At 44.1% G+C, this 17,798-nt stretch overlaps 1 protein-coding gene across 7 annotated transcripts in view; it reads left to right on the plus strand.

Moving 5' to 3' along the window:
- Positions 1 to 2,131: 2,131 nt before the first annotated feature.
- Positions 2,132 to 17,798, plus strand: part of OTOA (otoancorin) — a 113,602-nt gene continuing 97,935 nt past the window's right edge. For 5 of the 7 annotated variants that reach the window (XM_067013969.1, XM_067013970.1, XM_067013973.1 and 2 more), the window contains exons 1-7: positions 2,132 to 2,303; positions 12,034 to 12,128; positions 12,483 to 12,511; positions 12,603 to 12,633; positions 12,749 to 12,776; positions 14,273 to 14,360; positions 17,259 to 17,390. In XM_067013969.1, coding sequence (XP_066870070.1) covers positions 12,038 to 12,128; positions 12,483 to 12,511; positions 12,603 to 12,633; positions 12,749 to 12,776; positions 14,273 to 14,360; positions 17,259 to 17,390 — 399 coding nt within the window. In that variant the 5' untranslated portion in view covers positions 2,132 to 2,303; positions 12,034 to 12,037. Of the gene's footprint in view, positions 2,304 to 12,033; positions 12,129 to 12,482; positions 12,512 to 12,602; positions 12,634 to 12,748; positions 12,777 to 14,272; positions 14,361 to 17,258; positions 17,391 to 17,798 lie in introns of those variants that run through there. The other 2 variants (XM_067013972.1, XM_067013971.1) reach the window with 2 other exon arrangements.

Raw genomic sequence — 17,798 nt, forward strand, 5'->3', positions numbered from 1 at the left:
TGACCATGTGAAATTGGAATGTCTTACAGACCTGCATTTCTTAAATTCTGGAAAATAATTAAGAACAGTGTAGAATGCCCAAATTCTGTTTTCTTATATCCTGTTCAGGAGTCAACACAGAATATGGGTTTTAAATGCATTTGAACCCTCAACGCTTTTCAAATGGTAGAGTTGTGGTGTTTGAGAATACATTGGCAGTCCTTTTTATACTCAGCAGAACAAAAAAGTTTTCCCTGCACTTGATTTTGCCTCCTTGTTTTTATTATTTATTATTTATAAGGTGGCTGTGACTGATCATAAAGCCCTACTGGTTTTGGCATGTTTGTTATAGAAAAAGTAGAAAATGCAGACAGGTGTAAAGAAGAAAATGCAAGTAGGTTTTACCTGTATCATAATCTTAGAGCACCACTATTAACATTTTGGTATATGCCCTTCTAGACTTTTTTACATCCATATATGTACCCACACATACACATTTACAAATTAACATTAAAATTTTTGACAATAAAAAGATACTTTTATTCTTCCAAGATAAATCATGTGAAACTCATAGACACCTATTTTCTAAATCAGAAATTGACAAAGGATGGAAGACATTTTCTATCATTTAGTGCTTGAGAGTAAGATTCTTGTTTAAAGGATTAAACCAGGATCCTGGGGATAAACGGATGTTTTTGAGGGTGCTGATAAATATTATAACTATTTTTAAAATAAATTTATTTATTTTATCATTTTTGGCTGCCTTGAGTCTCCGTTGCCGTGCGCGGGCTTTCTCTAGTTGTGGCAAGCGGGGTCTACTTTTCGTCGCGGTGTGCGGGCTTTTCATGGCGGTGGCTTCTCTTGTTGCGGAGCACGGGCTCTAGGCATGCAGGCTTCAGTAGTTGTGGCTCTCCGGCTCTAGAGTGCAGGCTCAGTAGTTGTGGCACACGGGCTTAGTTGCCCCGCGGCATGTGGGATCTTCCCCGATCAGGGATCGAACCTGTGTCCCCTGCATTGGCACGCAGATTCTTAAGCACTGCGCCACCAGGGAAGTCCCACAATTATTTATAAATAATATAAATATTATATTAAAACCATCAGATGAGCAACAGAGCGGTACAGTTGGCCATTTCTGAAGAGAATGTCTAATTTTGCCACTGACAAAGTAACTTTGCATTACACAAAGTAATTTTGCATTACACATTTAACAAAAGTTATTTTTTAAAAAAATTTCAGGCATTGAGATGTATTTCATTAAATGTAAAGGATTGCAAGGAAATCTCTAGAGTTCACAATTATATTTTCATTAGAAAAGACAAGTTATTCATAATTTCACCATGAAAATCTAACACTTCAATGTATTTCCTTTCTGTTTTAATACAAGTGCATATACATATATTACTTCATATTTGGCTTTTTTTTGGATATAAAATGATTTCCTTGTGTTTCTATTGTACAGTCTTTATTAATACCCATTTAAATAGCTGTATAACCCACGAAATTGATGTAGCATAGTTCATGTAACCATTTCCTTAATGGTGAACTCAAATTGGATCTTTTCCTACCGCCCCTCCTTCTTTCTGTATTTATATGTAATGCTGCTGCAGTAACTATTTTGGTGCACAAACTTTTTTACTTCTGAGGATTTTTTTCTCCTTATATAAATTTGGCCACGTTTATTGACCTAGGGGTCTGAATATCTTTACAGTTCTCTTCCCCTTTCTCTTCCTCTTCTCCCTTTTCATCTTCTTCTTTTAAAAACCTTTTTATTACTGAAAATTCTAAGCTCACGAAAAAGAAGAAAACATAATAATAACCCCTGTTCAGGCTGCAGCAAGTATCAACACATGACTAGTTTGTTTCACCCAGATTCCTGCCACTCCTTGGTCCCCGTTATTTCCACGTAAATCCCAGACATCATATTTCAGGTTTGCAAATATATATCTGCAAAAGATAAGGACTCTTTAAAAAGAGCCATACTGCCATTGTCACACCTAAAAAACCTAACCATTAAACATCCAGCGACTACATTGCTCCAGTTGTCCTATCATTTTTAAAATAGTTTGTTTGAATTCAGATCCAAATAAAGTCGCTACATTGTAATTGGTGGATGTGTTTGGAGAGCCCTTCAGCCTCTTTCCTCGCTGCTGTCTCGCAGAGGGGCGAGGGAGAGCGCGTTTTCGCCTACGTCTTGCACGCTTCGGGATTGTGACCCCCGCTGCGCTTGGTGCCCGGGTTTCCACTCGGGCCGCCGCGGCCTGGAGGTGGGCGCGGTTCCCACCGCCCGCGCGCTGGACTCAGAGCAGCCAAGCCGCGCACCGCAGGTGAGGCTCGGGCGGCCGGGGAGGACCCCGCGGGGCCAGGCGCAGGGACGCGGGCGGGCGCAGTTCAGGTGCTGGGGTCGCGCGGGGGCCGGGAGCTCGCCGCGGGGCCGGTGCAGGGAAGGGGCACAAGGTTTGCGTGGGACGGCGGGTGACAGACAAAGGAGAGGGGACAAATGGCGGATTCAGCGGCTTTAAGGGCTCGCGGGGCCAAGGGCGTCATGGGAGCGGGTGGGGAGGAAATTTCCAAGAAAGGGATCCGAAGCCGCTTAATAATAGTAAGAAGAACAAAAAAAGAACAGCAGTGACGGCAACAAGTTTGTCATAATACCAGGAGCAACAACAATAGCATCAGTAATAATAATAATAGCTACTATTCATCGAGTGTTTATATGTCCCACGCTGGGCTCAGTTTTTTTTTTTTTTTTTTTAATATATTTTACATATAGGTAAAGTTCTTTGCATAGTTTACATATTTTATCTCATGGCTGTTGCGAGCAAGAAATGAGAGTATTCAGGAAGAGCATAGTACTGACTCTGCATTGCATAAATTGATGAACTTTAAAAATGTTTATACAGTCTTTCGGAGGGAGGTACTGTTGGCACCCGCATGGGACAGAGGAGGAATTGCAAGCACAGAGAGGTCAAGGGATTTGTTGAAGAGCACACAGCTAGTAATGGGTGATTAAAATGAAAACGGGAGCTGTTATCCCTGAGGTGGCACCTGCCACCTGGAGTTTTAGGTTCAGGGTTACTGAGCAGAGGCTGGAGAGCCGAGCTAGTATGTGTTTGGAATCATTTAGCTCTGGGTTTGGGACCTGGCCCTGCCACCTACTAGCTGTGTGACCTCGGGCAGGTCACTGGACCTTTTAGAACCCGTTTCCTCGTCTGTGAAATAGAAATAACAGTAACATTTGCCTCAAAGATTCTGCAAGGACTAAGAGGGGCAATGTGTATAGAGGGGCACGTGCTTTGTTCTCTCTCATTCAACGGTTGCTACAATTATGATTACTAGGGACTCCTGCCATTTGCTTGCTCTGTGACCTCTGCATGTCCACTGAACTCATCTATGAGACCAAGTAAAGTAAACCTTCAGGGCTGGTGGATTGAGTAAATGAATTGGTCTGGCAGATGGAGGTGCCCAGTGAGACCAGCATCCTCCTGTCTCTTCTTTTTTTTTTTTTTTTTTTTTTTTTTTTGCGGTACGCGGGCCTCTCACTGCTGTGGCCTCTCCCGTTGCGGAGCACAGGCTCCGGACGCGCAGGCTCAGCGGCCATGGCTCACGGGCCCAGCCGCTCCGCGGCATGTGGGATCTTCCCGGACCGGGGCACGAACCCGTGTCCCCTGCATCGGCAGGCGGACTCTCAACCACTGCGCCACCAGGGAAGCCCCTGTCTCTTCTTTTATCACAGAATCCCAAGCCTTCCATTTTGCTCTCCTGAGACTAAAAGAGAGGAAGGGGAATGACTGTCCAGAGTCTCGCTATCAGGGACAGAGCTGGGATCGGCACTTAGGCCTGATGTCTCTAGTCCAGAGAGCTCCTATTCCCTTGAGTTCTACAACCCTTGTGAGCTGGGCAGTTCTAACGCCATGGTTTGAAATAAAATCCAAATCCAGTTCAAATAGCCTGGTATTCTACAAACCAGACAAGTTAGCCCACTTTGTATTCACAGTAATGAAAATAGTCTTGTGGTTTTTTTTTTGATTTTTGTTTTTGGGAGAAAATCTCCAAGATAGTATCTGTAGGTCCGTATGTATGTATCCATGATATAGACCTTAAATGGAGCTGGTTTGCAGACAGTAAAACTTCATGTACATTTGAATTGTTGGTTTGTGTCTGGGGTGGGATGCCCCAGCATTGGGGGAACCTCCCAGCATCTTTGCAAGTTTCATGGAAGATGAAATGTCTCTCATCCCTTGGGTGACCAGCTCATCCTGTTTTGCCTGCACCTTTCTGGGTTTTAAAGCTGAATCCTCCCTGCTCATCCAAAAGCATGAAGTTTTTTAGGAAACCATGTTCATTTCAGGTTTGTGGTTATTGTTGCTGGTTTCATTTTGAGTTCCTTCAGAGCAGTCCTTGGTTGCCTGATTTTCACCCATCTGCTGGGAGAGGGCCTTTAGGTGGGAAGAGGGACGGGGTGCGTGGAGAAAACTATCGACCCCCAAATCGCCATTGCCCAGCTCAGTCCTTTTAATCCTCTTGGCCGAGCTCCTGAAAGAGAGTGACCCGAAGGGCTTTTAATTAAAACCAAATCCCATCCTGGCGATGGGCTGGGGTTTCCTTGGAACGAAGACTTTATGTGCAGCAGAAAGTGGGGCATCTGTTTCAGTAATTGTAAACCCCTTGTATAGTTAGTTAATAGGGAGACTGTAGCAATAAGCACAAGAAGCCTCATTGTCTGGGAAACTGGAGAATTGTGAATGAGGCCAATGCCCCAGGGCAGCTGACCAAAGGGAAGGGAGAAAAAAGGGCCAAAGGTTCCCCAAAGCCCCCAAACCAGTAAGAGTTATTATGAGAGTTGAACATACCAGCCTGCGGGGTGGGATTGATGGAGCAGAATGTGTCTACAAAGTGCTCTGGGATCAGGTTCTCTCAAAACCTGTTAGAATGCGCTGCTTTTGGTGTCTGGAGGTTTCAGAAGTTTCAGTTTGTTTTTGCCCTGGGCGGTCAAATGAGCATAGCTGTTTCCAAAGCCGGTTGGGAAGTCCCCTTGGGGGATAAAGAATCTATGTGCATAACAAGCCAGGCAATAACAGGGGAATCTGTATTAGAGGGTTCTGGGGCGCCTATAATCTCAAGAAACCATGGGTGTGCATTATGGTGTTCCCTTCAAGTTCCCAAGAGGGTGGCATCCTGTGACTGAAGTGAGCCTGGCAGTCAGGCACCATCCTCACCTCTTTTCCTACCAGTCCTCTGGCCACTCCTCTCAGCCCCCTTTCCCAGTTCCTCCTTATCTCTCCACTTTCTTTTATGAAAAAAACAGTCTCTCTCTCTCTTTTTTAATTTTTAAAATTTATTTATTTTTGGCTGTGTTGGGTCTTCATTGCTGCGCGCGGGGACTATTCTTCGTTGCAGCGTGCGGGCTTCTCATTGCTGGGGCTTCTCTTGTTGCGGAGCATGGGCTGTAGGCACACAGGCTTCAGTAGTTGGCAGCACTTGGGCTCAAGTAGTTGTGGCTCACGGGTTCTAGAGCACAGGCTCAGTAGTTGTGCATGGGCTTAGTTGCTCCGCAGCATGTGGGATCTTCCTGGACCAGGGCTCGAACCCGTGTCCCCTGCATTGGCAGGCAGATTCTTAACCACTGTGCCACCAGGGAAGCCCCCCAAAACACAGTCTTTTTTGTTTTGCTTTTTCTTTAAAAAAAAAATCATTTATGTGGCAAACCCATACAAAGGTAAACACACAAGAATATAATGGGCCTCATGTACCCATCACTCAGCTTCAGTTGTCAACTTGTTTCATCCCTCCCTATTTCCTCCCTCCTGTATTATTTTGAAGCCATCTCCAACATCACATTTCTTCCGTAAATATATAAGAGTGTAGCTCTAAAAGTGGGCTTGGCAAACTTATTCATTAAAGGAACAGAGAGTAAATATTTTCGGCTTCCACACAGCCTCTGTTGCAACTTCCCAGCTCTGACGTTGTAGTGTGCGTGCAGCCATAGACGATACTTAAATGAATGAAATGGCTGTAGTCCAATAAAACTGTGTTTATGGACACTAACGTCTAAATTTCAAACATGAAATTTTCATGTGTCAAGAAATACCGTTCTTTTGATTTTGCGAAACGGTTTAAAAATGTAAAAACCATTTTTAGCTCACGAGCCACACAAAACCAGGTAGCCTTTGAATTTGGCCCTTGGGTTGTAGTTTGCTAGCCCCTTGTAGGAGGTCATGGAGAGGACGTGACCGCCTGTTGACCCTGGAGCTGGACTTGGGAATCAGAGCCTCCTCACCCCTCCCCCGTCCTTGGAACATACATTCTGTCCAGTGTTCCCACAGTGGGAGCATTTTCAAGGATGCAGCCTTGAGAGAGCAGTGTGTTGTTGAGACCGTCTGGACAGTATACAGGACTGAGCTCCATCAAGGCCTCTATAAACTTTCTAGATTCTGGGGGGCAGGGGGTGGAGATCTTGCGGCCCCTTAAGACAAGCTCACTGCATAGCACAGGGAGCTCTACTCAGTATTCTGTAATAACCTTTTGAGAAAAGAATCTGAAAAAGAGTGGATATATGTGTATGTATAACTGAATCACTTTGCTGTACACCTGAAACTGACACAACATTGTAAATCAACTCTACAATATAAAATAAAAATTAAATGAACAAAACAAAACAAAAAATCCCTCATTAAAATATGTAACGACAGCAACAAAAAAGACAGGCATTGTAAGTAGGTTTCCTTGCTTATTACACCTGTCACCTACCAATCTGCCTCAGTCTCCCCTTACCCCCTGTATGGGGGCCAGTTTGTGAACCAACATCCCTCCTTTAAAAAATAAGTACTCCTTTAAAAATATAACCACATTTCTGTTATCAACAGTATTTCTTTAAAATCTTCAGATTACCAGTCGAGGTGCAAATTTCCCCAGTTGTCCCACGTCTTTGTTTTTTACGGTTTGCTTGAATCAAGATCCAACTAAAGTCTGTATGCTACAAGTAATTGTTCTATCTCTTATGTTTTTTAAGTTTGTAGTTCCTTTCTCCGTGTGTGTGTGTGTGTGTGTGTGTGTGTGTGTGTGTGTGTGTGTGTGTGTCTGCAGTATATTTGCTGAAGAAACTAGGTTGTTTATTCTGGGGAGTTTCCTACAGTCTTGAGTTTGCTGGTTGTACCTGGTCTACCTAACATTTTAACAAAGGAATGCTTGGGTCTCAGTCCTTAAAACTTACCCACGTCTCCCTACGCTCTCTTTCTTGGTGATCTCATCCAGTGTCCTGGGTTCAAGTATATGCTGACTGCTCTGCATAGATAGCTCCAGTCTGGAGCTCTCCCCTAACTGCAGGCTCAAACACCAAACTGCCTACTTACTTCCTCCACTCGGACAATTAATAGTCTTCTCAAGCTTAGCTTGTCCACATCTGAGCTCCAGGGCCTCTCCCCCAAACCTGCAACTCCTACGGTTTTTTCCCATTTCCCACCTCTCTAGATGCTCAGGCCCAAATCCTTGGAGGTGTCTGTGACTTCTCTTTCTTTTATTCCTCACATTCAGTCTCTCGGCTGCACCTTCAAAATACCCCCGACCACATGTCACCACCCTCACTGCCATCAGTGACTAAGTCATCATTATCATCTCTTACTGCTCTCTCTGCTTTAGCTGTTGCCCCCCTTCAGGTTATTCTCAACACAGCAGCTGGTGTTATGGAGCCAGTTTTTTAAAAGTCAGAGCACGGCTCTTACTCTTGTGCTGATATCACTTCAGTGGCTCCCATCTCCCTCCAAGTAAAAGTCAAGTTGCTAATGATGACCTAACCTCATCTACTGCTCTCATCCTCATGTGATTTATTGCATATGTAAATTGCATTCCTAATGTCAAGGCCTTTGCACTTCTGATTCCCTTTTTATGGAACATTCTTTCTCCAGACTTTCCCATGAGTTGAATTTTGAAAACATCAGTCTGGCTTATTTGTTTATTTAATAAACCCATATGTAGAGCTTTCTTCATGCCAAGCATTGTTCTAAATGATTTACCTCATTAACTCATTTTATCCTCATATGACACTATGAGGTAGGTACCATTTATTAACCGCATCTTACAGATGAGGAAATGGAAGCACAGAGAGATTGAGTAACTTGTCCAACATCACACAGCTACTAAGTAGCAGAGATGAGATTCAACCCAGGCAGTCCTGCTCCACAGTCCATGCTTTTCTTTTCTCGTTTGAAATCAACTTCTGTGAGGTATAATTTATATTACAATAAAATGCATCCATTTAAAGTGTAGAGTTTGATGAGATTCAATAAACATATGTACCTGTGTAACAACCACCAAAATCAAGGTATAGAAATGTCGCCCCCAAAGTGCCCTTGTGTTCTTTTGCAATAAATTCCTCCCGCTGCACCCAGTAGAGTCCCAGGCAACTTATTTGTTTTCTGTCACTGTAGATTATTTTGCCTATCATGGAGTTTCATATACACGAAATCATGCAATATACACTCTTTTGTGATTGGCTTCTTTTGTTTGGCATAATGTTTTTGAGGTTCATTCATGTTGTTGCATAAATCAGTTTATTCCTTTTCCTGAGCTGTTTTTATCTTCCATGTCTCTCCTTTACATGTTTATACTTTTCTCCACCTTCCTGAACTTACAGAATATATTTATAATAGTCATCCAGTCTACTAATTTGATGTTCTGTGTCATTTCTGGATCTCTTTCTGTGGACTGGGTTTTTTTCTATGGTGACCAGCCATATATTCAATTTTTAATTGGATGCTGGACATTTTGGATTTACATTTCTGGATTTTGTGACACTCCTTTAAATATTGTTGAGTTTTGTTCTAGGATGCAGTCTAGTTATTTAGAATCAACTTGATTCTTTCAAGGCTTGCTTTTAAGCTTTGTTAGGGTAGGTCCAGGGCAGACTTTAGGGCTAATTCAGCCTATTACTGAGGCAATACTTCACTGAGAACTGTCCTTAATGCTCCATGTATTTGGAGGTTTTCCACCGGTAGTTGGGAATAATTCTCCACCCTGTGTGAACTCCAGGGATTTCTCTGCTTATTACTGGTGGTTCTTTCTTCAGCTTCAGATGGTTTCTTACCTGTACAGGCATAGACCAATATGCAGCCAGAGACTCAAGAGACCCTTGTTCAAATCTCTAGAACTTTCTCTCTGTGCAACTCCCTCGTCAAGTAGTCTTCTCTGTGGATTCTAGTTGCCTTGATTTCCCCAAACTCCTACTCTGTCTCCTCAGCTCTGTTGGGATTCTCCTTCTGGTGCTGTGGACTGGAGACCCCAGGCAGTGAGCAGGGGCACTTAGAGAAAAACCTCAGCTTTCCCTCCTAAGTAAGGAAAACCCCAGTTCTCCCCCTCCTTCTTTGTTCTCTTTTACCTGTGTGTCTCCTTTACTACTCACTCAAGACACTCAACACAGAACACATCACTTCTGACCCTGCTGGTCACCAAACGTGTGGAGGATTTTCCTTTACACCAGGTGATTCTGTGACACCAGCTGGGTGTACTACAATTCAACTCAACTCTGACACTGTCTACCTGGAGGTAGCCTCAGGTCCCACAGGTTAAGGGCTCAGTCCCTCAAGACTTCTCCCATCCCACTTCAGACACCAATCTCAAGTAGCAGGTCTCCAAGTTACCCACAACTTCTGTCTGATTTGGCTACAAATCAGAGGTTCCCATGACCACCTCCTCAGGTTCAATTTGCTAGAGCAGCTCACAGAACTCAGGGAAACACTTACTTACATTTACCAGTTTATTAAAGGATATGATAAAAGATGCAGATGAGTAGCCAGATGAGGAGACACATAAGATGAGGTCTGGGAGGGTCTCAGGCCTCAGGAGCATCTGTCCCCAAGGAGCTGGGGACAGATCACCCAAGGAGTTGGGGTGTATCACCTCCCTGATGTGAATGTGTTCGTCAACCTGTAAGCACTCTGAAACCCCTATTATTGGAGGCTTCCTCACATAGGCATAATTAGATATTAACTCCATTTTCAGCCCTCTCCCCTCTCTGGAAGATGGGAGGGTGGGGCTGAAAATCCCAAGCTTCTAATCATGGCTTGGTCTCTCTGGTGACCAGTCTCCATCCAAGAGCCCACCCAGAGTTGCCTCATTAGAACAAGAGATACTCCTAGTACTCTCTTTAAAAAAATTTTTTATTGGGGTATAGTTAATTTATAATGTTGTCTTAGTTCCAGGTGTACAGCAAAGTGAATCAGTTATACATATGCATATATCCACTCTTTTTTAGATTCTTTTCCCATGTAGGCCATTACAGAGTATTGAGTAGAATTCCCTGTGCTATATAGTAGGTCCTTATTAGTTATCTATTTTATGTGTAGTAGTGTGTACCTGTCAGTCCCAGTCTTCCAATTTATCCCTCCCTCACCTTATCCCCTGGTAACCATAAGTTTATGTTCTACATCTGTAACTCTATTTCTGTTTTTTTTAAAAAAATTTGTTTATTTTATTTATTTTTGGCTGTGTTGGGTCTTCGTTGCTGCACGTGGGCTTTCTCTAGTTGCGCCGAGCGGGGGCTACTCTTCCTTGCGGTGCGCGGGCTTCTCATTGCGGTGGCTTCTCTTGCTGTGGAGCACGGGCTCTAGGCACGCAGGCTTCAGTAGTTGTGGCACGTGGGCTCAGTAGTTGTGGCTCATGGGCTCTAGAGGGCAGGCTCAGTAGTTGTGGCTCACGGGCTTAGTTGCTCCGCGGCATGTGGGATCTTCCCGGACCGGGGCAAGAACCCATGTCCCCCGCATCGGCAGGCGGACTCTCAACCACTGCGCCACCAGGGAAGCCCTGTAGACTTAACTTTATAAGACACGGCGAACAGTTTTCCAGAGTGGCTTTATCAGCAGTGTGTATAAGAGTTCCTGCTGCTCCGCATCATCGTCAACACTTGGTGTTGTTAGTCTTTTTAACTTGTAGCCATTCTAGTGTGTATGTAGTGAATCTGTTACCACATCAAACTGGGGTCCGCTTGCCCGCACACAGTAAAGCCAATCTACTGACCCTGGGTTTTGGTGAAGGAAAGCGCAGCATTTATTGCAGGGCACCAAGCAAGGAGTCCAGGGAGCTGGTGCTCAAAAGGCCCCCCAATCCCCAAAGTCTTTCAGGGAAAGTTTTTTCAAGACAGTGTGAAGGAGGTGGGTTTGGGGTGTGTGATCAGCTCATGGACGTTCTTCTGATTGGTTGGTGGTAATTGGGAGTCGACATCATTAACCTTCTGGTTATAACAGGTCTGTGGCGTATGTGCTTGTGGACAGTGTAAGTTTACTTCTTCCACCTGGTGGGGGTTTCAGTATCTGCAAAACAGCTCAAAGGGCGTGGCTCAGCATATTATCCACAGTCCTGGAGGAGGAGCTAAAGGTCCTTGACTTTAATTGCTAAAGAACTATTATTTTGTCTTGCCTGACTGTTTTTCTTTTTGTGCGTTTTCTCACTTCTCTGGTTAAATTTGTTCTTTGGAACTTGGGGAAGGCCTAGGAGGCTAAAGTCTTTGTATAGACAAGAGGCAGGCGGAGGGGAGTGTGGGTCTGTCCTGGGAAGGCTCCATACAGTCCAGCTCAGTTACAGTACCTCATAAGGAAGTGTTCAGTTTGCATGTTCCTGGTAACTAATGATGTTGATAAGCCTTTATGTGCTTATTGGCCATAAATGTATTTTTTTTAAATGAAGTTTAAGTTTATACGTTTTCCCTATTGGCTTGTTTATCTTCTACTTACTGACTTTTTAGAGTTCTTTTCATATTCTAGCTATAAGTCCTTTGTCAGATATAACAGAATCCATGCTTTTAACCGCTGCTCTTTGTTTGATCGAGGGGAAGGAGAGGTAGATGTCAGAATACAAACAGGCCATTGTAGATTGAGGAGAGAGATGATTGTGTCTTCTACTAGCATAGGATTTAGATGGAGCAAAGTGGATGGAATTTAAAATTAAAAACACCTCAAGGAATTCTGGGTCTATTTTTTCCCCTTTTGTCTTCTGAATGTTCCTAAATATATTTACAGATACAACCTGAATCAAACCTGAATTTTTCTATGCTTGAATTAACTACAGGAGAATGCCTCAGGAACCTAGGACATACTCTCTTTTGCTGTTCCTTTTTCTGAGCCATGGAGTGGCAAGTCATGCAGTTCCAGGTTCCCGGCAGGGTAAGTCCTGAGGGCGGAACCATCTGTCATGGTTTCCACACATCTTAGGGAGTGGAGTGGGGTTAGATCAATTTAGGTACATGATGCTGCAGAGTGTTTTGGGATGTGTGTGTGCCTGTGTGTGTGTGTGTGTGTGTGTACCCACGTAAGTGTAGAATTTTCAGGATCATTCTGAAAAGGTTTTTCAAACCAAGGTTTTTTCACACTGGCACGTATGCGCACAAGTATAATTAAAATTCACTAAAAATTTCCTTCACGAGTAACCTTTTTGGGGGCTCTTTTCTTAATACATATTTGTATTTTTGAGGGTCATCCAGTTCAATTCTATTTATACATTCAATGGCTTTGTTGCAGATTTGCCTCCTTTGTTGCAAAAAATGGCCGTGAGTATCCATTTTATTTTAAACAACATCCTCTGTTCTGGAGCTGCCAACTTTTGGATGTTATACTCCTCCTTATCTCTTTGCCTTTTAGGAAGAAATAATAGATGGAAGCTACCTGAATGGTAATGTCCCCGCTGTCCCTGCTTGTTGCTTCTAAGAATTTCAAACAGAATGCGCCTATGATCTCTCTGGAATGATTCCTTTTTAAGTTGTCTTTTCATTTTATTTCCATTGTAGCATTTCTGGATCTCATTCAGTTTCAAAGGTAACTCATCCTAAAGGGGAGGGGAAGGGGTGGAATAGATTTTTAATAAAAATTCTTAATGGAAGTCTCTTAACTATAAAAAGTAAAATGTACTCATTACAAAAAATATCACCCAATGCACAAGTGTTTTAGAATAGATACATTTGTTGGACACAATTTTGGCCCCCTCTGCTCTAGCACAAGAGCTAACATTTACTGACTGCTTACTATGTAGCAGGTTCTATTCTAAGTGCTCTTATGAATAGAAACACATGGAATCGTCCCAAGCCTCCCCCTCCTCCCACCCAAGTAGGCCCTATTGTTACCCCATTGGACAGAATAATGAAATTGAGGCCCAGGGAGGTGATTCAAGGTCACACAGCTGGGAAATGGTGGAGCTGGGGTGTGTATCCAGCAGCCTGGCTCCAGGACTCACTGTCACTTTATATTCTGTGTACAGGCTGGTGTTAGATACCAGGGATGTGGAGCAGGGCACTAGATAGTCTTGTGGAAAGACAAATATTAACAGATAATTCCAATATAACAAGTACTATGAAGGAGAAATGGGAGCCTTGGGGCCCCATGACAGGAGCACTCAATTATATTAAAGTAAAAGATCCCTGTAAACAGTCTTCTCCCTAAGGTAACTCCAGTTGATAGTTTTGGATATATTCTTTCAGGCTAAAATTTTTTACCTACCTATCTGTCTATTCATCTATCTATGTATCTATAAAAAAATGTGATTATAAAAGGCCTTCTAATTGTTTAAGGCAGGAAGATTTATCTATCGCCAATTATTCCATCACAGCTGAAAGCAAAAGTCCAACTCATTCCCTTTGTCTGGATGAGTGGCTTTCCACTGAATGGGTATACCATGTGTTTAACATTTCACCTGTTGTTGGATATTTGAGTTGTTTCCAATTTTGGGCTGTTATGAATGAAGTTGTGCATTTTCTACGCGTTGGGCAATGTTTTAAGCACTTTACATGTGTGGACACATTTAATTCTCACAGTTGTGAGCTGCATTACATAGAAAGGGAAACGGAGGCACAGGAAAATTCAGTGAACTGCCTAAGGCCATACAGTTCAGTGGTAGAGCCAGGATTCAAACCCAGGTTTCGAGCCTATAGTCCTAACTATGCTATTCCAGCCTCTCATGGTATACAAAGCATCTGTTTTTTAAACTTAATATAGTCAGGACACCATTCCAAGTCAAGCGGTTTGGATTATTCATCTGAGTGGATTGTTATGGGATTTAGAATACAGCACACAGCTCCAAATTGGTCATTGTCTCTGAGAGACTGGCATATGCAGGCTGATTTCCTAGAACTGGAAACTCCCCCTCACTGTGCCAAGGAAACACATCTCCTACCTCTAAGCACAGAGTTCCTAGCATCCCGGCCCATCTTCATTGTCCTTTCTGAACCTCGGTCCCCTGAGCGCTCAGCTAGTAGGGGAACTGCTCATCCTAGGCGAGCCTGTCACCATGACCTTCTCCTGTCTGTCTTCAACTGAAGCTCCCATGTGTGGACTGCAGACCTGTCCCACAGAGTCCTGGCCTATCTGAATTCACGGAACGTTCCCTTCACCATCCCCAGCCTGCAGGTGTGTATCTGAGACCCGTCCCTATGTTCCCCTCTCAGTGCTCAGGGGTTGCAAACTCAGGGGCCAGGGAAGTCAGAGAAGTGGGCTAGGTGGAGAACTAGTCTTCACTTCCACAAAGAAACGTGTTCTGTCCAGTGTTTTTTGAAACATGATATAAGCTCCTTTGTCTCTCTTTCATTTTTCCACTTCTGATGGAGACATGGTGTATTGGAGCAGTGGTCCCCAAGTGTTTCGGCACCAGGGACCGGTTTCATGGAAGACAGTTTTTCCATGGACTGGGATCGGGGGGATGGTTTTGGGATGATTCAAGTGCAAGACATTTATCGTGCACTTTATTTCTGTTATTAGTACATTGTAATATATAATGAAATAAGTGTAGAACTCACCATAATGCTGACAGGAGGCGGAGCTCAGGTGGTAATGCAAGTGATGGGGAGCGGCTGTAAATACAGGTGAAGCTTTGCGTGCTTGCCCGCTGCTCCCCTCCTGCTGCGCGGCTTGGTTCCTGTCAGGCCACAGATCGGTAGCTGTCCAGGGTCACGGACTGGTATTAGAGTATAGGCTGAGCTACTCTAACAAAGAGACCATAGATTACAGCAGCTCAAACAATTTCGTTTATTTCTATCTCATATAATAGTCCAGGGCTAGGTGGGAGGTCCAGAGAGGAGAGACAGCTCTACTTCAAAAGGCCATCGAGGGGCCTGGGTTCCTTCTGTCTTGTTGCTTTGTCATCATCTAGGGAGTGGTTGCCCACATGATTGAAACAGCACGTCTGTTCTCCAACCCAGAGAGGGTGTGGTGGGAAAGAGGAAGTGAAGGCTGAACAGCTTCTCTTTAAGGAGAATATGGCCCACAGGTCAAATCTGACCCACTGCCTGTTTTTGCACATCCTTCAGGATGTGACCTGCAAGTTGCACACTTCTTCCTGCTCACGTTTCATTGGCTCACCGTCCAAAGTCACATCTTACTGCAGAGGAGCAAGATGAGAGACCATGTACCCAGCTAAAACTTACGAGATTCTGTTCCTAAAATAATTACAAGAGAGTGGACCTTTGGGTATAATTATCAGTCTCTCAATTATGGGTCCAAGAAATATTTTTCTTCCCTTTTAACTCTACTAGAAGAAAAACAGTAGCACAAACATGTAAATGGATGGCAGTGGATATTTGCCTTGGGGAACAATAGGGCATGGTGGGGACTGCGGTGAATTGGCCAGCATGTGCCTCATTAGCATAATCAGTAGCCCAGGGCGTTTTGTTTTGCTTTTACCAATGCACTGTGAATAGCACAGAAAATTGACACAAAATTCTTTCAGATTTCAAAGACTATTATTTGATTCAGCAAAGAAGTCATGTCATTGATGAATGAAGTTCTGACATACATCTTTGTTGTTTCGGTTTTTACTTACCTTATAGTGAAGATGAAATTGTCAACCAACATTCATGTGAGAATGACACTCAGAAGCCTGGTTGTTATCCATTTACCAGGACACCCACTAGGTGGAGGTGGCTGGTGGCCTCATGACATCTGCTTTCTTCGCCCTGTTCATCTATGCAATCTAAAGAGAAGTGATGCCTGCTCCTTTCTCTCTAGCAGTAGGGTTTCTCATAAAATGTGTATATTTTAACCTGATTAGGAGCTATACTACCTCTCTTCCCATTTGTATATTCATTTATTCATTTACTGTCTACTTATCCAGCCTCTATTCTCTGCCAGGCGCAGCTCTAGACACTGGAGACTCAGGAGAACAGGCAGTCAGTCACATTACTACCCACGTGGGCCTTTGATTCTAATGGGAGAGACACTGAGTAAACAATTATTCAACTCATTCAGGGCAGAGAATAATGGCTGGCACTTATTGAGAACACTTTACATAATCATTTACTCCTCATGACCTAGGATTAATTCTTACTTACATAGTAAGTTTGACTATTGTCCCTACCTTTCAGCTGAGAAAACTGAGACCCAGAGATACTGTTGCCCATTTATCAAATAAAAATACAGGTTTCCCAGTTAAACTTGACTTGTAGATGATCAACGAATACAATTTTTAGTGTAAGTATGTCCCATGCAATATTAGGGATATACTTATGCTAAAAGAGTATTTGTTTATCTGCAAGTCAAATTTAACTGGGCATCTTATATTTTATCTAACAATCCTAGTTAAGGAACTTGCCCGAGGCCAAACGACTAGTAAGTGGCAAAAGGTGGGGATTTGCACACAGGTTATCTGGTGCTAGAGCTCACCTTTTGTCCATGATGTCACACTATGCTGCCTTTCTAGAGCACCTCTATTTAAGGAAGATTTAGAAACGAATTCCCCAGATAGCAGAGGAAATCTCTTTCAGGAGAGGCTGCTGGCCTCTGTTCCTCACCCTGGAGGGGGGTGCCATGGGGAGTTCATGCTGCCTGAATTTTGCTCCTGTGCTGTGGGCTTGGAGCATGGGAGAGGGTTTGAGCAGTGCCCATCTGGAAGTAGTAAACTTTCCGGGTAGAGGCCAGCTGCCCTGGACTTGAAGCCTCAATCACCTGCAGGGACCAGGCAGGCCATGGGGAAATCAGCTACCTCGAGGGTGGTGAGCAGGAAGAGTAATTACAGTGAGCAGCTGTCTCTCTGCCTGTTGATTATATTACACAGAAGGGGATGTATGCCCAGCGTTGCCACATCTTTGCGGTCTCCAAGAGAAGTTGGAAATTTGGATTTTCGTGAGGAATTCCATGAATTTTAAATGTTAGCAGCTCATAAAAAATTTTGGAGCCAACTCAACCAAAACGTGAGCAGGCTGCCAGCTTGCGGTCGCTGCAGGGAATTAGGTGGCTGGGCTGGGCTGCTGGCTGTGGTGCTGACCCTGTGCTCCTGTCCTGTCCTCACTGACTCTCCTAATGTTCCATATCCAGGCAGCTATGGAAAACCACCTGGAACAATGTTTGTACCAGCCCTGGAAACTGCTGGAGGACCTGAGGGGAACTGATGCTCAGCAATTCCGCACTGCCATGAAATGTCTCTTCGAAGACAAGAAGGACCGCTTGGTGAGGCTCTCTTGGCATCCTGGGAGCAGAGGGAGTCCAGGGCGAGTTGGTGTTTGTCGAGTTGAACGGAATTGAGCCTCACTCAGGCCTGGGCCCTTCTTTATCTCTTCCTCCCTCCTTCTCCTTCTGCAAACTCCCTGGGACCTAGGTTTCCTCTCTTACTTTCTCCAGAGTTCAAATGAAGAGCCTTATGAGTCATATTCTTTCTTTCTTTCTATTTTTTTTTTTTTTTTTTGCGGTACGCGGGCCTCTCACTGTCTTGGCCTCTCCCGTTGCGGAGCACAGGCTCCGGACGCGCAGGCTCAGCGGCCATGGCTCACGGGCCCAGCCGCTCCGCGGCACATGGGATCTTCCCGGACCGGGGCACGAACCCGCGTCCCCTGCATCGGCAGGCGGACTCTCAACCAC

The sequence above is a fragment of the Kogia breviceps genome, chromosome 14 (assembly GCF_026419965.1).
Source record: "Kogia breviceps isolate mKogBre1 chromosome 14, mKogBre1 haplotype 1, whole genome shotgun sequence".
Classification (NCBI taxonomy): domain Eukaryota; kingdom Metazoa; phylum Chordata; class Mammalia; order Artiodactyla; family Physeteridae; genus Kogia; species Kogia breviceps.